The following is a 17,017-nucleotide window of genomic DNA, read 5'->3' as shown; positions in this document are numbered from 1 at the left end:
GGTTGAAATGTGTAAAATAGGATGCTAGATTGACCATTGGACTAGATTGACCATTGGTTTATTTATTTATTTAAGGAATTTTTATGTTGCCTCTCCTGGGGAATCGGTCCGAGGTGGCTACCATAACAACAACAACAGCATTAAAAAAGTAAAGGTCCCTTGTGCAAGTACTGGGTCATTCCTGACGCATGGGGTGACGTCACAATCCGACGTTTCCTAGGCAGATTTTGTTTGCAGGGTGGTTTGCCAGTGCCTTCCCCAGTCATCTTCCCTTTACCCCCAGCAAGCTGGGTACTCATTTCACTGACCTCAGAAGGATGGAAGCCTGACTCAACCTTGAGCCGGCTATCTGAAACCGACTTCCGTTGGGATCGAACTCAGATCGTGAGCAGAGCTTGGACTGCAGTGCTGGAGCTTACCACTCTGCGCCACGGGGCTCTTAAAAGCATACAATAAAACCAGCCTTTAAAAAACCAAGCCTGGGAATTAAAAAACAAATAGTGAGCAATTTAAAATCAGTTTAGCAATTTCAAACTTAAAGCACATAAAATTATTTTGAAAGTTCAAACCCTTAATTAAAAGCCTGGGTAAACAAACATGTTTTGCCCCAGCACCTAAAAGAAAGTAACTTAATCACTATGTGAGCCTTGATGGGAAGGGCGTTCTACAGACAAGTTGCCACTACTGAAAAAAACCCTGTCTCAAGTTGCCACCCTCTTCACCTCCGAAAACCAAAGCACAGAGAGCAGGGCTTTTGAGGCAGATTCAGTATGGCTGTTTTTTTTGGTCTACATGGCTGCATCACAGCCTTGGCTGGGAAGGGAGCGAGATATACATCGAATATAATAATAATAAAAATAATAATCACATCAAGTTTCTATATTAAGTGCCACTTGAAAAATAATCATTTTAAACTTTACACTTCTGAGCATCTTCTTCCCAATGTAAAGACAGTGACTATGGATTGAAAATATGACATACATCTGTTTGGTTGCTTCTGTGATGATTTTGTATGAGCCGTGCATTAGTGATGAAGTCTTGGAAAGTCACCCCACATCTGAATAAAATGGTGCTAGTTTAGGAGGTCGAAAAGGAACACAAGGTCAAATAGTTGCTGATATGACCTGGTGAGGATGTGAATACTAATAGACATTCTATTAAAGCGAGCAATTGAAGTTGTGGCTGTTGCAGCTTGATATCATATGCTGTGTTCAAGAGTTTATGATCAGTAGCCAACTACATTAGTAAACTGATCCCACTATATCAAGCAGTCTTGCTTGCATCTTGTCAACCCTCCAAACAGCTGCTGGTTATTGGGCTTCAGCAACTTCCCTTGCTTAGCTGCACATTATCTATGTTAAGAGGATAACATAGCTAGTAGATCTGATAGTCTAATAACTTAGGTGCTACCTTTAATGGAACTTGTTGGTGTGAATGTGCAGGTCTGAGATCTTCAAAGTTCTTGTTTAGTATACTTTCTTCACTATGGATTTGGTAGAATGGTTCTAGGGGGCAATGTGGTTGTGGCAGGTGCAGAGATTTCAGATAATAAGATACTCAAGAAACCATTTTCAGTTGGTGGAAGAATAAATATGCATGAGATTGCTGACAAACTTTCACCAGCAATGTGATTCTGTGAAAATTCTGTTACTCTTCTAAGATAGAAAAATGTGCTCAGTTTGTTTAGGGATGGGCTGGCAGACACAGATTTTTTTCCTGGTCTGCATTTCTTCCACAGATTTTGCTTTTTCTAATCTGATCTTTTCCTAACATAACATCCCCACACTATCTCCTGCAGGCATACTTCATTCACTCCCAGAGGCCAACTACGCAATACACGTGCAGGTGTATAAGGAAGATCTAGCTTTTAAAAATATGAAAGGTAATCTTGCAAGGCTGTGAATTTGAACAAAGGATTAACGGATCTTCCCTTGGAGAAAAGGTAGATAGGGGAATAATTTTGAGTAGAAAAGTGGCTAGTGGGGAAAGGGTTAAACAGCCCCTTCCCCCACTGCTCTTCCACTCAAAATCCCATCCTCCTAAGACTGTTTTAATTTTTAAAGAAATTGGGGCTTCAGAAATGTAACATGTAGCTTACATGTAACGTAGCCTGTCCCACAGCCACTCTGCATCATTGTGTTTGCAGTTTACCCCAGACTACGGAACCTATGATGCACTGTTATTTTGATTAAAGTACAAATGTGCAGAACTTCTAGGGCCTGTATAATGTTAGAGAGAAAGAAATAAGAGAACAAAATGGGACAGAAGGAAACTGATTGGCTCATATTTTCTGTAGAAATCCATGGCCCTGGGAAAAAATAAATAAGTTTTGCAACACATCCCCTTGGTTTTTCACACATCCCTCATTGTTGTGTTATGCAAGGTAAAACTTCCAAGAGCTGCTGTTGTTCCTGGGAGCAGAATAGTGTACGTGTGTGAGAGATAATCCTTTGCATCAAGTTACATTAGTATACATCTCAGAGAACCTTAAATGCCCCCCAGATCTCTGGGCTCCTTGTAAACTGTAGTGAAGCGAAGAGTCTATCGTGGCTCCCTCAGACACCAATGTGCAAAGGATACAACACAGTGGGGGTAAATGCTGTTTAATTTTAGGACAAACCTAAGTACCAAAGGATGGCACCAGGAGTTTTTATACGAAGACCAGCAGCAACCAGCAGAACCTAGTGGATGCTGTGAATGCTGGAGGTGCCAGCGGCAAGAGAATGATCTGGGGAGGGGAATAGCTGGGTTATGCAGGCTCCCATTGAACAAGCTAACATTACCTTAGACTTCATTGATTCCTCTCCCCCTCAAACCTATGCCACCAGATGTGCCTTGCTCTGCTAATCCTTCCTGCCCTCTGCCTCCCTTACCAGATGGTCAAAACAGAGGGAGGTGGGGCTGATGATGTCCCTTATATGCCCTTTGTCCCCCCCCCCCGCATACCCAACTCCATCACAAAGAAGGTAGCGTCATGCTATCCAGCGCTCCCCTCCACCTGATGGGGCAAATCATGACCTTTTCCCAATGCCTCTTTGAGTCATGGGTTCAGGAGCTGTCATTTATTCAGATTACTAAAACAGTGTTGTAAATATAGCTTTTAAAACTATCTTATCTGGCCGGAGACAACCTTCGACAATATTGAATAATATTTGAAATTAACACCAATGCCTTTTATGTGGTTTTCAATTATTCCTGTTTGTGGCTCAACATTCTGTTATCAACTTTCCTTTAACAAGCTTTCTCAGGCCCTTCGAGACCATCATCCTGCTGACCATCCTTGCCAATTGTGTGGCACTGGCTATCTACCTGCCTATGCCTGAAGATGACTCCAACAAAGTCAACTCCAGACTGGTAAGAATTTGTACTCTTTCATGCTTCTGTTGGGATGCTTCTAAAGTGACCCCTTAAGTGCTGAATTCAGTGGGTGATACTCCAAACTAGCTGTAGCATAATTGCTGGAACATTAAGCTAAGTAGAATTAGGAATGTGTAAATGTAAAATCTCAGATCCTACACTGCACAAAAATTTGGGTCAGTTATGCCCTGGATTTTATGTACTATATGCATAAGTAATTCAAATTCTGCATTAATCTTATACAGAGTTACTCCTATGAAGCATATTTACTTGGATGGATGAAGAAGGGTATGCATCCTGCTTAAAATTACGTTGTAAGAAACCTAGGTTTTTATACTCAGACACCAGTTATGGCTTTCTAGCTCCTGTACACAACATGCATAGAATCATTACATATCACACACATGGGCATGTTAATGCCTATGTGGATGTGCCTTCCATGTTACCAAAGACCGGAAAAGTACTGTTATTTGCACCCCAGTTTCCCAGGGCACAAAAAGTTCCAGAAGTACTTATTACTTGAGTCAGTTCTCTTTGGTGACTTAGGGCATTTTTGTAGAGTTTGTTTCATTTACAGATGTACAAATAGAACACAGGTGGAGGAAGAGAGGCACCCCTACAGGGCAACAGATTTGCTGCTCCCCATCAGATCTGAGAGAGAGAAAGAGTTCCTGTACCCTAACATTCTGCAGCCAACAACTCAGCGGAATCTGTCTGCTCCCTCTTTGTCTCTTCTAAAATTTAAACTATGTCCAGATGTGAGCCTATGCCTAGACTCACCCCTCCTCTAGGCCCCGAAGCTGGGATACTTTCCTAGTCCATGGCCATCAGAGGGAGGAAAAGGCACCAGGGAACAGCTTGCCTGCCTAAGGCAGACAAGGCAATCTACAGGAGCCAGCCAACAGATGATTGAAGAGGACCACCTGGGCCAGGGAAACAGGCGCGGCTGGGCCAGGGCCAAGGGTAGGGGCTATTGGGTGAATGGGGATGGATGGATGATTGGCTCTCAAGCAACACAAGGCTAGGGAAGCAGGCAGGGCACTGTTCCAGGAAGGAAAGGCGGGACCCTTGGTGTGCTCAGCTGGTATCCTACCTTCCCCAGCTCTGAGGCCTGAGGAGCCCTAACGTGGAAGGCACAATGGCAAAGGGGGGAGAGCAACCTCATGGAAGGGGGCTTTCACAAACTATGTTTTCCTTGTGTATAGACATACACATGCCCTCTCCCTTTGGCTAGGAATAAGGCTCATCTTATGTAAGTATTCCCAGCCGGGCAGGCTGTCCCTGCTTCTGTCTGATACTTTGATAAGCATGAGCCACATCATAAGACTATGTCCATGGTTGCAAAGACCAAATAGCTCCAATTTCAGAAAAAGAAAAATTTAAATATCTAAGCTGTCTATGGGCACAATGAGTAACAGCATACAGTTGAACAGCAAATACTACAAGCATCTGAGCAAGGGAAAATCAAACGGATAAATGCATCCTCTTTTCTTAGGTCAAAACCTATCTCTGCAATGTATAAGAGACAGGTAGAAATATCTTTACAGTTCCTGGTTTGTTGTTCAGGCTCTATTCATCTCAGTGTTACCTTTTTTCTCCATCAAGCTAGTCACCTCTCTTCAGAACATGTGCCTATGTGGGTCTCCTTCAGAGTCCCCTCAAAGTCTCTAGCATGTCTCTTTTATCTCAAGCTTTTCTACTTCTGTGGCAGAACAGCCCCACGTACCTTTGGATCCTGTTCCATCTTGCCCTTCAAGGCATCCGGGCACCAGCAGCTACCCAAGTCTCTGCCTGGCCACTCTCCTGGCTTTCCTGTCCGTTGGAGGGTTTTTCTCTCTCCCTCTTTTGGTACGCCCACTGCCAACCCCTGACCTTTGTAGGAATTACCCACCATGAGAATCAGGGCTCCCAGCTTCCCTTTCCCCTGCATTGCTGTTCTAAAGTCCTGCCTCATGCCTGCATGTCCCACTACCCAGCGTCTGGTTCCCACAAGGACAGCCTACTGCACTAGCACACCCCTGGGGAATTAGCAACTCCCAATTGACTGCCCCCCTTCTCCTGGTATCTGTTTTAAATAGCATGTTCAAATTGTGAAAGTCTATGTGGTACAAAGAACAACTATCAGCATTAATATATATATAAAACATTTATTAAAAAGAAAATCCGTGTCTGGAATCCATGCCCTATGAGGAGAGACTTAGGGAGTTAGGTTTGTTTAGTTTGGAGAAGAGAAGGTTGAGGGGAGACATGATAGCCATGTTTAAATACTTGAAGGGATGCCATGTTGATGAGGGAACTAGCTTGTTCTCTGTTGCTCCAGAGACTAGGACACGGAGTAATGGATTTAAACTAATAGAAAAGCGATTCCACCTAAACATTAGGAAGAACTTTCTGATGGTGAGGGCTGTTCGATGGTGGAATGCGCTGCCTCGGAAGGTGGTGAAGTCCTCATCTTTAAGGTCTTTAAGCAGAGGCTGGATGGCCATCTGTCGGGAGTGCTTTGATTGTGGGATCCTGCATTGCGGGGCGAAGGTTGGGGTCACTGGGGATGTGGGGGGGGAGGTAGTTGTTAATTTCCTGCATTGTGCAGGGGACTAGATTACCCTGGTGGTCCCTTCCAACTCTATGATTCTATGATTCTAAAATATCCAAATGCACAGTCTTCCCACAGCAACAGATTGAGCAAGGGATACTAAAAGAAAGGTGTAAACACATCATTCTTCTGACCATCACTGTATATGCCCTAGCTGATCTTATTCTAAGGCAGGATCTTTAACTTAGACATTACAGTGTTTTAAAAGCTTAACTTGGAGTTTTGTTCAGGCCTGCAGTCCTTCACATGGCAATGACAGCCTTGAGCAGGAGCTCTTCAGTCCGGGAGGCTATTAGCATTTCTAAAGCCTGGCTGGGTTCAGCATTTCTGCACATCTCCACTCCCACTCTAAATTCACCAGGGACAAAAGGGAAAAGACTAGAACCTCACGGTAATTTCTTAGACTCAGGAGGCCCATTGCTTATGAGTTCTCTGGCCATGCTTCTCCTGGCTCTCCTGTGCTCTCTTGGGCTGTGCTCATTTCTATACGAATGGCACCTCCCCCAAAGAATTTAGAATGAGTCGAGGGGGGAAGGACTGGCTCTTTCTTTGGACCGGACTACCTGAAAGGGCAGTTCGAGCTTAACTGCGAGCATTCACAGAATATAAACCTAATATTCACAAAGCAAACAGAATTTTTTTACACAAATACCTGGTGTGAAATTCTATTCTACCACACAGTTGCTTTGTTTATATTTTGTTGCAAAGATTTTTAATTTGCTTTCATTGCATTGAAATCAATGCAATGGATGTCCTCTATCTCCTCTTCTCCCTGCACTCCCCTAGCAGCACTTAGTGGGTGGCGGCAGTTACTGTTGCCACAACAGCAACTGCAGGCTTGTGGCAGTGGTGGCTGGCCAGGCAGACATCTGATAGGTGGGAAGAGGGCTTAAGAACCTTTCCCTCCCCAGCAGCTTGGGTGCTGTTTCTGGTACAACTGAGGCACTGAGCTGCTAAGCCCTGGGAATGTAGTCCTCAGGGTATCTGGCAGTAGCAGACCCAGTGAGCAACCCAGTGAGTGCTTGAGGAAGTGGGAAGTAGGAAGAAGAGGACTAGAGGAGAAAGGAGTGGGTGAAGAGGAGGAGTGAATGAAAACACATTACCATACTGAACATCCCTGATGTACAGTGTAGGGTTGTGCATATCAATAAACCCGAACTGAAAATAAACCCAAAAGTAGCCGTTTCGGTAATTTTCGGGCTTTGGGTTTACTGAACGCCAAAACCTGGGGGTCTGCCCAAAGCCAATTAGGCTATTCGCCTTCACTCTCTGTGCTTTCTCCCCTTTTTTGTTCTTTCTTTTTTGACTTGTTTTGTTAGGGGCCTCCTTCTGAGGTAGGGGTCGTGTAATCAGAGCCAACTTGGTCTGACAAACTTTCCAGATATATCACCCAACAGAAGACTTGGTCTGACCAACATCCAACCACACAGCCATCCGTCCATCACCATTCAGTGGGTTAATCTGGAGCAAGCATAAGGGTTTTTTAAAAGATGGGGCTCACCCAGTCCTGTCTGGAGGGATATACCCTCCAACTAAAGAGTGCCAGCTTCAACTGCTGCTACCACCAGGAGACTTCTCAGTCGCTCGGATGAGCACTCTCCTTCAGACAGCCTCCATGGTTGAGACTTCGGCTGGCTCTGATATCACCCCCCCCCCCGAAAACCTGCTCTGAAACTGAAGATTGCCCCGAGTAGAGGTTTTGTTTCCCTGCACCATGACTATCTCTTGAAATCAGATTTTTATGACCACAATAAAGGACTGTTCACGGGATGTCATTTGCCACCAAAAGAAATGTTTTCCGTGCCTTGTCTTGCATTTAAGCCTTTTTCCTCAGTTTGGAAGCTAATGGACTTCATGCTATGCGCCCCAGATACGAATGGAGCCCTGAGACTCTGAGGCACCAGCCTGTCAATCAGCTTTTTCCATCAATCCTCAGCAATGCTGAACTTCTGAACCTGAAAATCGATGGACATCTCGGCTCTAAAATGCCTGGAGGATGGGGGCGACCCCTTTATGGGCCTATAAAATTGGCCCCCATCCCAAAGGTCACCAAACTTCGGTGACCATCCAAGGAGAGTCCCTTTCAGCCATGCTGAAAGTTTGGGGACTCTACCTCCAAAAATACCCCCACAGGAGCTTCAGAAAAAATCCCCATAGACTATAATGGGCCTGAATTTTTCAGTAAACCCGGAAATAAGCCGAATACTGAAATTTACTGGTATGGGTATTTGGCTTATTCCGGGTTTATTGGGAAAAAATCAGGCCCGATAAACCTGAACCTGAAATTTACCGAATTTCTTTTTGCACAACCCTAGTACATTGCAATCCTAAACAGATCTACTTAGAATCCCACTCAGATCTAGTCAATGGGGTTTACTCCCAGGAAAATGTTTTCAGGATTGCACTGTAAATCACTTTTTCCTGACCACTAAAACATGCAAAATGGGATTATGCACTCGTGTTGATGCAGTTACATGACCACTGATGGACATGGCAAGTACTGATGGACATACCCTAATGCGGTTGTGCATTCATACCCTGTCTGTCTGCTTTATTCTGAAACATGTATACCCTGTCAGGGAAGGAGCCCTGGCAACCCCATGGTGAGTTTAGCGTGATGGACAGTTGCAGCTGTGGGTAAGGCAGCAAGCAGCCTCTGATGTGAATAGTGGGGAGAAAAACTCCACAGTAACTATTCTAGGCTGTGACAGCCAAAGGTAGCCATGCTGACCGTTGAGTCAGCTGAAGCACTAAGCAGAAGAGAATGGACAGGGCGTAAAGATAGCAAATGCTCTCTCTGCTCCAACGGTGCTTAAAGAGCTTTCTTTGCTTCTCACCCTTTTTAGGCAGCTTCTTCCGTGCTGCAGTGTACTGGGAGAAATTAATGCAGGTTAGAGCAACAGAACTGCTGGTGTAGATTCACAAACTTCATAAGGAACTAGAATGCAGCAAAACCAGATCCATATTGCCTCCTCAAAGTTTATCCACTTGTGAGCAAAAGTAAAAAATGTGGGTGGGTGGGGGAATCCCAGCTCCTCCCCTAGTTTTTTGTTATCAAGTCACATCTGACTTATGGCAACCCCTGGTGGGGTTTTCAAGGCAAGAGACGTTCGAAGGTGGTTTGCCATTGCTTGCGTCCATCCAAATACTTGCCAGGGCTGACCCTGCTTAGCTTCTGAGTTCTGACAAGATCGGGCTAGCCTGGGGTATCCAGGTCAGAGACTATTTTGGTAACTAGTTAGAAAGGAAAAAGAGGGCAGGCTAGTTTTTGTTGTTGTTCTGATCACTGTAAAATCTTTGAGTACACACAGATGGGGGATCTAGATGAGTCTGATTTATCACTGCGGATTTATTTCATAAAAAGCAAAAGGTCTTAAAGTATGTGGTATGCACAAAAATGTTTTCCTTTTCAGTTCTCTATTTTATTTTCATTATTTTAGTTATTAAAGGTATACTTTTTGTTATGTATTTATTCCTTTGCCCCACACCTGAGCAGTTTGGGCTGGTGTCAGGGCCGGGCTGGATGAGGCAGGGGGCTGGCATGAGCCATCATGGACTAAGAACCCCTTCCCCCCCACAAACACACACACTTTGTGATGCATCTGAAGGGCTACACCCCTGTACGCCTTAGAGTTGCCAACTCTTAGAAAGCACAGACCTCATAAAGGGTAGTAGCTGGAGATCTCCAGGTAGTAGCTGGAGATCTCTTGCTATTACAACTGATCTCCAGCCAATAGAGATCAGTTCACCTAGAGAAAATGGCCGCTTTGGCAATTGGACTCTATGGCATTGAAGTCCCTCCCCTCCCCAAATCCCGCCCTTTTCAGGTTCTGCCCCAAAAACCTCCCGCCGGTGGCAAAGAGGAACATGGCAACCCTACCTCTTGCGCACAACTCAGGGGTGGGGAGGGAGAAAAAGGCTGGTTCTAGCTTTTGTAGGGCCTTGGGCAGAGAGTTCCCAGGGGCCCCCTTCCTCCTACTCGCCCACGTGTCTCACTACCTGCCTGTGCATCCCTCCCTACCCTGTTCACAAGCCCTCCTACTGCCCATCCTCACAGGTAGCTGCACTGCCCACAGCCCTGTCCCTGATGGCTCTGGGCAGCGTGTGCTGAAGAAGAAGAAGAGTTGGTTTTTATATGCCGACTTTCTCATTCAATTAAGGGAGACTCAAGCCGGCTTACAATCACCTCCCCTCCCCACAACAGACATCCTTTGAGGTAGGTGGGGCTGAGAGAGTGTGACTAGCCCAAGGTCACCCAGCAGGCTTCATATGTAGGAGTGGGGAAACAAATCCAGTTCACCAGATTAGCCTCTGCTGCTCATGTGGAGGAGTGGGGAATCAAACCCGGCTCTCCAGATCAGAGTCCACCGCTCCAAACCACCACTCTTAACCACTACACCACGCTGGCTCCACGCAGCTGGACGCATGGGTGGCGAAGCACTCACAAGTTAGCAGGCAGGGAAATGGCATTTTGTGAGGGTTGGCAGCAGCAGCAGGCCTTGGGCTAGGGTTGCCAGGCCCCTCTTTACCATCGGCGGGAGGTTTTAGGGGCTGAGCTTGAGGAGGGCGGGGTTTGGGGAGGGGAGGGACTTCAGTGCCATAGAGTCCAATTGCCCAAGTGGCCATTTTCTCCAGGTGAACTGATTGCATCGGCTGGAGATCAGTTGTAACAGCAGGAGATCTTCAGCTAGTACCTGGAGGTTGGCGACCCTACCTTGAGCCCTGGCCACTGACCCACCTGAGGGTATGCTGACACCTAGGGTTGCCAACCTGCAGGTGGTGGCAGCAGTTGCTTTTATGAGTTACAAACTATACCAAGGGGATCACAAAGAGCTGGTATTGTGTAGTGGTCTGACTAGAACCTGGGAGACGTGGATCTAAATCGTGATTCAACCATCAAGCTCACTGGGTAACCTTGCGCCATTCACTCTTTTTCAGTGGGACCTACCTCCCAAGATTTTTGTGAGGATAAAATGAGGGAACCTAGAGCCACAGATTCTGCTCTATGGGTTGGGTAAAACATAGATGCATTTCTATGGCTGACATCTGTGAGCTTCTAGCTCACACTCATAATCACCCAGAAAGCAGAGAGGGAAAACAGTCACAATCTGGATATTCTCACATGACTAAAGAAGTGGGACATTATAAAATGCCAGATTAAAAAGAACAAGACTTGATGGTGATATGTCACTACAGATCACTTAGAAAAACAGTTCGTACAACTGTATTTTTCAACTGTGTTTCTGTGGAATCGATATGGGACTCAGAGGAAATCTGATGGAGGCTATTATCCATATTACAAACATTGCACATTTCCCCCCTCTCCCCTCTATGTCTTTTTCTTGCAGGAGAAGCTAGAATACTTCTTTCTGATCGTGTTTGCCATTGAGGCAGCGCTAAAGATCATAGCCTATGGATTTCTGTTCCACGCAGATGCTTACCTACGAAATGTTTGGAATGTGCTGGATTTTACCATAGTCTTTTTAGGGTAAAGAAACGGAATTTCATGGATTTCACTATGTGCTTTAGGAGAATGCTGAAATGTTATTGGGAACAATGTTAAATTGACGGTATGGTTGATTATATCAAGGAAGGACAGATAGCTTCATCTTCAGATGCTTCCTTCTACACAGTTTTTCTGCACTCAAACGGAACATAACTAGTTTGACTTTCTTGCAACTTGGTTATTATGTGGGGTTGTGCATCTCCCCCCCCCCCATGCTCATTTTATGTTAATGTATACATTAAGCTCAGTTCATGCATATAGATAGCAATAGTAAACTTTAAAAAAAGCCTTCTTCCCTTTGGGAGTTGTGTTTGCCCAAGGCCCTACAAAGGGATATTTGGAGCCCTTCTTAGTAGGGGTGATTATCCAAGGGTTGCCACATTTTCACTGTGCTTCCTACAGGGAACACTATAAGAGTGAAGAAGAGAGAAGTGTCTACAAACAGAAGTGAAATGGGCACCAGGGAACCACACACCATGGCGAACCCTCCCATTGTGCATCCGTTGTATATGTCCGTATTCTGAATCCTTTGTATGAGCTTCACACTTTGTGTTCACAGCAAATACCATGGTATACACACCTGCTGCACAAAATGTGAAGCAGATTTAAGTGTGAGTACACAACTGAATGGAAAAAAATGTTAGTGTGAACCAGATGGTGTACAGAAACAGCTGCCGCTGTACATGCAGTCATGGTAAACTAGAAAAACCATAAATGGCTGCCAGTTGTCTCTCTATGCTGTCTGGTTTACACTATGATTTCTTCATTCTCCATGTGCAGAAGATATAAGTAGGGTTTGCATGTGTGAACTAGTCCAGATTCCACTAGCACTGCAAGTGATTGGGTCTACTGTTGATCTGGGAAGGAGCCAATTATCCAGGGCAGAGTGGAGACTTGGGCTCTTACATAGTCATTCACACACAGGGATATCCCTACTGGACTCTCATAGATCTCATGATTCAGCATTTAGGATCCCCAGGAGCCCATGGAGATTTCTACCCACTCCCAACTAAAAGCAGGACAAGACTTTTACACATATGCCTTTTATGCAGGGACGGGCAAAATGCGCGGGGAGAGCGAGGCGACCTCTGATGGGCGGAAAAGGCATGCCTAATCAAAAGGAAGGCCTGAAGCAGTCGGTGGGGGTGACTGCAGGGAAACGTCCCTGCATAAAAGGCTATTGTTTACATTCCCCATTAAATTCTAAATCCAAATCATTTTCTAAATCTGTTAGTTCACTTTGCAAAGAGCCTCAGTGCCTTCAGCTATGATGGACCTGTGCTCTAACACACAATGCTGCAATCCACATTTATTAGGGAAGCAAGTCCCATTGAACGAAATAGGATTTACTTCTGATAAAAAAGTGTTAAGCTTACACTGCAAATCACTCCAAATCTATGTGCAGTTACCATGTTCTGAGGCAATGTTGGGCAGTCCTGCACAAATCAGGCTTTGCCATTCTACCATAAACCTTCCTGGCCAACTGTTTATGATGATGATGGGGAAAACAGGACTATAGTTCCTATAAGTTTTAACACTATTTTCCCCATCAATATGATGAAAATTGCTCATAAACAGAGCTACTCCAGTCCAAACCTATCAAAATCAAAGGGCTTAGACTGTAGTAACTCTGCATAGGATGGTATAGCTGCAACATGGGAGGCAAGCTCCATTTCCTCTGAAGACACAGCAAAAAGGTGTCTGATCCACGTGCCTTTGTTTTAATTCCTTATCTGCCTTGTTTCTACTTTGTCTCCACCACCTTGTCAGCTCACTTTCCTTCAACACTTCCTCTTACCTTTCTCTCCCAGAGTCTTCACGGTGATCCTGGAGAAAATCAGCGTAATGGACAGTGCACTTCTCAGTGGGCAGGGTGGTTTTGATGTCAAAGCTCTGAGAGCCTTTCGTGTGCTACGACCCCTGCGCCTGGTGTCGGGAGTACCAAGTGGGTGACACTTTCCTAGGTTTTCATGATTGGATGCATGCTGAGAAATAAGTAAAAGAAAAGAAAAATATAAAATTTTGTTGCATGAGGCTCTTTGAGAGCCAGCATGGTGTGGTGGTTAAGGTGTTGGACTAGGATCTGGGAAACCCAGGTTCGAATCCCCACTCTGCCATGGAAGCTTGCTGGATGGCCTTGGGCCAGTCACACACTCTAAGCTCAGCTAGTATTTGGATGGGAGACCGCCAAGGAATATCAGGGGCGTGACACCGGGGCAGGCAATGGCAAACCACCTCTAAACATCTCTTGCCTTGAAAACCCTACGGGGTCACCAGAAGTCAGCTGTGTCTTGACAACAAAAAAATAAATAAATGAGGCTCTTTGCAAAAAGAAGAAGAAGAAGCAGGTAGTTATATTTAGTATATTTTATCTCATATTCCTCCAAGCTCAGGATAGTGTATATGGCTCTCCTCTATTGTGTGTGTGTGTGAAGTGCCATCAAGTCACTTCCGACTCATGGCGACCCTATGAATGAAAGTCCTCCAAAATGTCCTATCTTTGACAGCCTTGCTCAGGTCTTGCAAATTGAGGGCTGTGGCTTCCTTTATTGAGTCAATCCATCTCTTTTTGGGTCTCCTCTATTTTACCCTCACAATAACCCTGTGAGGTAGGTTAGGCTGGCATCGATAGTGATTGGCACAAATTCACAGTGAGCTGTATGACTGTGGGGATTTGAAATCAGATCTACCTCATCCAGCACCATAAACCACAACACCACAGTGACTCTTGCTACACTGTCTAAAGCAGATGATGTCCGTTTGATTATAACTAGAGGGGTATTCAGTCGTATCCTGCATAATACTTACTCATGGTGGAGTGTTACTGTGCTGATCTCTTGCATGTTTCTGATGGAGCCCACAGTTATCAGTTGCCTCTGCAATATCAGCACTAACTGTGCAATCTGAGCAACAGCTTTCCTTAAGAGGTTTGGGGACCTCCAGGCACATAACTCACTGCTTCCACCTAGGTGTCTTGGGAATTGGGGTTTATTGGGGGTGCTGCCTTCTAGGGATTAGAAGAGAACCAAGCACTGGATATTACACAAGTGGTACGGATATGTCTGGGAGCAGGCCCCACACCCATTGCCAGAGCCACCCAAGCAGGACAGATTGAATTCTCTTCTTGCCTTTCTACCTCCTAAAAGAACCAGACAGGCCATTTTGCTAGAGGAATGGCAAAGTAGCAACAGACCTCTGCTGGACCTGTTCTGTTTGACCCTGTGGCCTTATCATAATGATGAAATCTGTTGTGAGATGTAGTAGTTTTCCCCCACTGAAATGCAGAGGGATGCCTGTGAATCTCAAAGATTCACAATACAAAGCTAAGCAGAGTTACTCCCTAACAGTGATTTCAGCAAGCTTAAAGGGGTGTAATTTTGCTTAGGGCTTTGCTATCAGTCATAAATGGGATATATGGCAATGTATAACGGTGGCTGGAATGTAGTAAAAAGGAGAATATAACTCCGGTCTCTTCACTTTCTTTCTATTGCAGGCCTGCAAGTGGTACTGAACTCTATTATGAAAGCCATGTTGCCACTGCTCCACATTGCTGTGCTTGTCGTCTTCATGCTGACTATCTATGCCATTGTAGGGCAGGAACTCTTTAAGGGCAAAATGCACAAGACCTGCTACTTCATCGGGACAGGTAGGAGATGTTATTGAACTCCTCTTTAATGAAGGCGCAAAGAGGCCTGGAGCATCCCATTGGGGCACAAAGCAAAACATTGGCTTTTGATGCTCTGACATAAACAGGAGCTGGACACAGGCATAACACCTACCATAGTTTCTGAAGCTCTGCTGCAATTAGAACGGAAGAGCGGAGTACACGCTTAAACAGACAAAAGAATGCATTTGCCATACCTTGCCGAGTCTCACATCTGTACCTTTACTTCCTTCCTCAGACATCATTGCCACAGTAGAAAACGAAGAACCATCTCCGTGTACAAACTTGGGCCATGGGCGCCATTGCACCATCAATGGCTCTGAATGCAGAGGCTGGTGGCCAGGTCCCAACGATGGCATCACTCACTTTGACAACTTTGGGTTTGCTATGCTGACCGTCTACCAGTGTATCTCCATGGAGGGGTGGACTGACGTCCTCTACTGGGTATGCTAAGCATGAGAGAGAAGATGTTGTACGGCTCGGTGGCCAAATGGCAAATGCAAGGTTGTGAATCTATGGCCATTTGGTCCTCTCACTTCATAGGCAGTAGACTCATCATGGAGTGCAGTGCCAGTCACTGCAGAATGACACCATGGTTCCCTAGGAAGAACATTGTATGTTCAGAGCTTCTAAATGTTTTTTATTTATAAAGAATGGCCCAGTAGGGCAAGTAGCAGCTATGCAGGACAGCTTCAGGTTGGGAAGATGGCACAGAGGAACAAGTTAAACACCCTCTCCCTCTGCACTGTCATTCCAGTGTAAATCAGGGCCCCTGCACAAATGCTTGTGGGGGGGACTCCCACTGTGCCTGCCTAAGCAGCTCTTCTAAGCCCATTGACCAACAGACAGAAATGGGTGTAACTGCTGAGAATAGTGCTGCCGGTGTCTTATCTACTTTGAGCCTTTTTTGCTTTGCACGAGCCTGCCTTTGAAATCAGAAGTGACTTGGCAGGAGTAACCTGCCAAAGCAGACATTGGTGGGAATCTAGGAAGGAGGCCCTCGCCTGTAGCAATGAGTTGACATCAAACCTCTCAGTTTTAGGGGGCAAGGTCTGATGGATTAGCGCCTGTTTTCCTCTCTTGTCTTGGTTGTCTCCCCAGAGTCCCCTGGAGGCAGAGGTGTTCCAAAATGCCAGTCTGGAAAATGTTTCTCATCACATTTCTGTTCCCTTTCAGGTAAATGATGCCATTGGGAATGAGTGGCCCTGGATCTACTTTGTCAGCCTCATCTTACTTGGGTCATTTTTTATCCTCAACTTGATCTTGGGTGTGCTCAGCGGGTAAGCAAAGCAGTGGTCTTTTTTTCTTGCAGCGTCATTGACATGGGACTCTATCTTGAGTATGTCTTAAAATTTTGCAAGGGGATGTTCTTGGGAGCTTTTTTTATGGGAGTCAAGCAAAATATGGAAGCTTTACTTTCTTCACCCTTATTCTCGCACTACTGTTCTCATTGCTGGCCTCGGTCATAGAGCAGAATGCCTCAAACATGAGACAGGGTTTCTTAATACAGTCATGAACACATACATACAAAGTGCTTATCTGCAGATTACATGCGTTCCTCTGTGAGCTGAAATCAGTGGGAGGGAGATTGTTCCACTGTGTGGTGATTTGATCTTCCATCAGAAATATGCCTTTTTAAAAGGGGCATCTAGATTGTGGACCTCCTTGTCCAGGCAGGCTGAGTAATGTGGCCATCGAGGCCTGTTGGCCTCTGTCTTTGTTCTGCATGGACTTTACATGGGATTTAATCTGAAGGATTTAATCTTGCTTGTCTCATAGGCACAGACAGGTGTAAACTGGCCAGTGTGGATTAGGAAAACTACATCCTAGTGCTTTAGCTCAAAACACTCTGGGGTATTCTTCACGGTGGATTTTGCTTCGGTTTCGAATTGGAGCA

General features: G+C 45.3%; 1 protein-coding gene across 1 annotated transcript in view; it reads left to right on the top strand.

Annotated features, from left to right (window-relative positions):
- CACNA1S (calcium voltage-gated channel subunit alpha1 S) overlaps window positions 1-17,017 on the top strand; it is a 77,996-nt gene that overhangs the window by 6,444 nt on the left and 54,535 nt on the right. The window contains exons 2-7 of the mRNA XM_056845566.1: window positions 3,249-3,354; window positions 11,299-11,438; window positions 13,268-13,401; window positions 14,950-15,102; window positions 15,359-15,564; window positions 16,297-16,400. Of these exons, the coding sequence (XP_056701544.1) occupies window positions 3,249-3,354; window positions 11,299-11,438; window positions 13,268-13,401; window positions 14,950-15,102; window positions 15,359-15,564; window positions 16,297-16,400 (843 nt within the window). The remainder of the gene's footprint in view (window positions 1-3,248; window positions 3,355-11,298; window positions 11,439-13,267; window positions 13,402-14,949; window positions 15,103-15,358; window positions 15,565-16,296; window positions 16,401-17,017) is intronic.

Source organism: Euleptes europaea, chromosome 2 (genome assembly GCF_029931775.1).
Source record: "Euleptes europaea isolate rEulEur1 chromosome 2, rEulEur1.hap1, whole genome shotgun sequence".
Lineage (NCBI taxonomy): Eukaryota > Metazoa > Chordata > Lepidosauria > Squamata > Sphaerodactylidae > Euleptes > Euleptes europaea.
The sequence above is the reverse complement of the archived record's forward strand: the minus strand, read 5'-3'. Positions and strand labels throughout refer to the sequence as shown.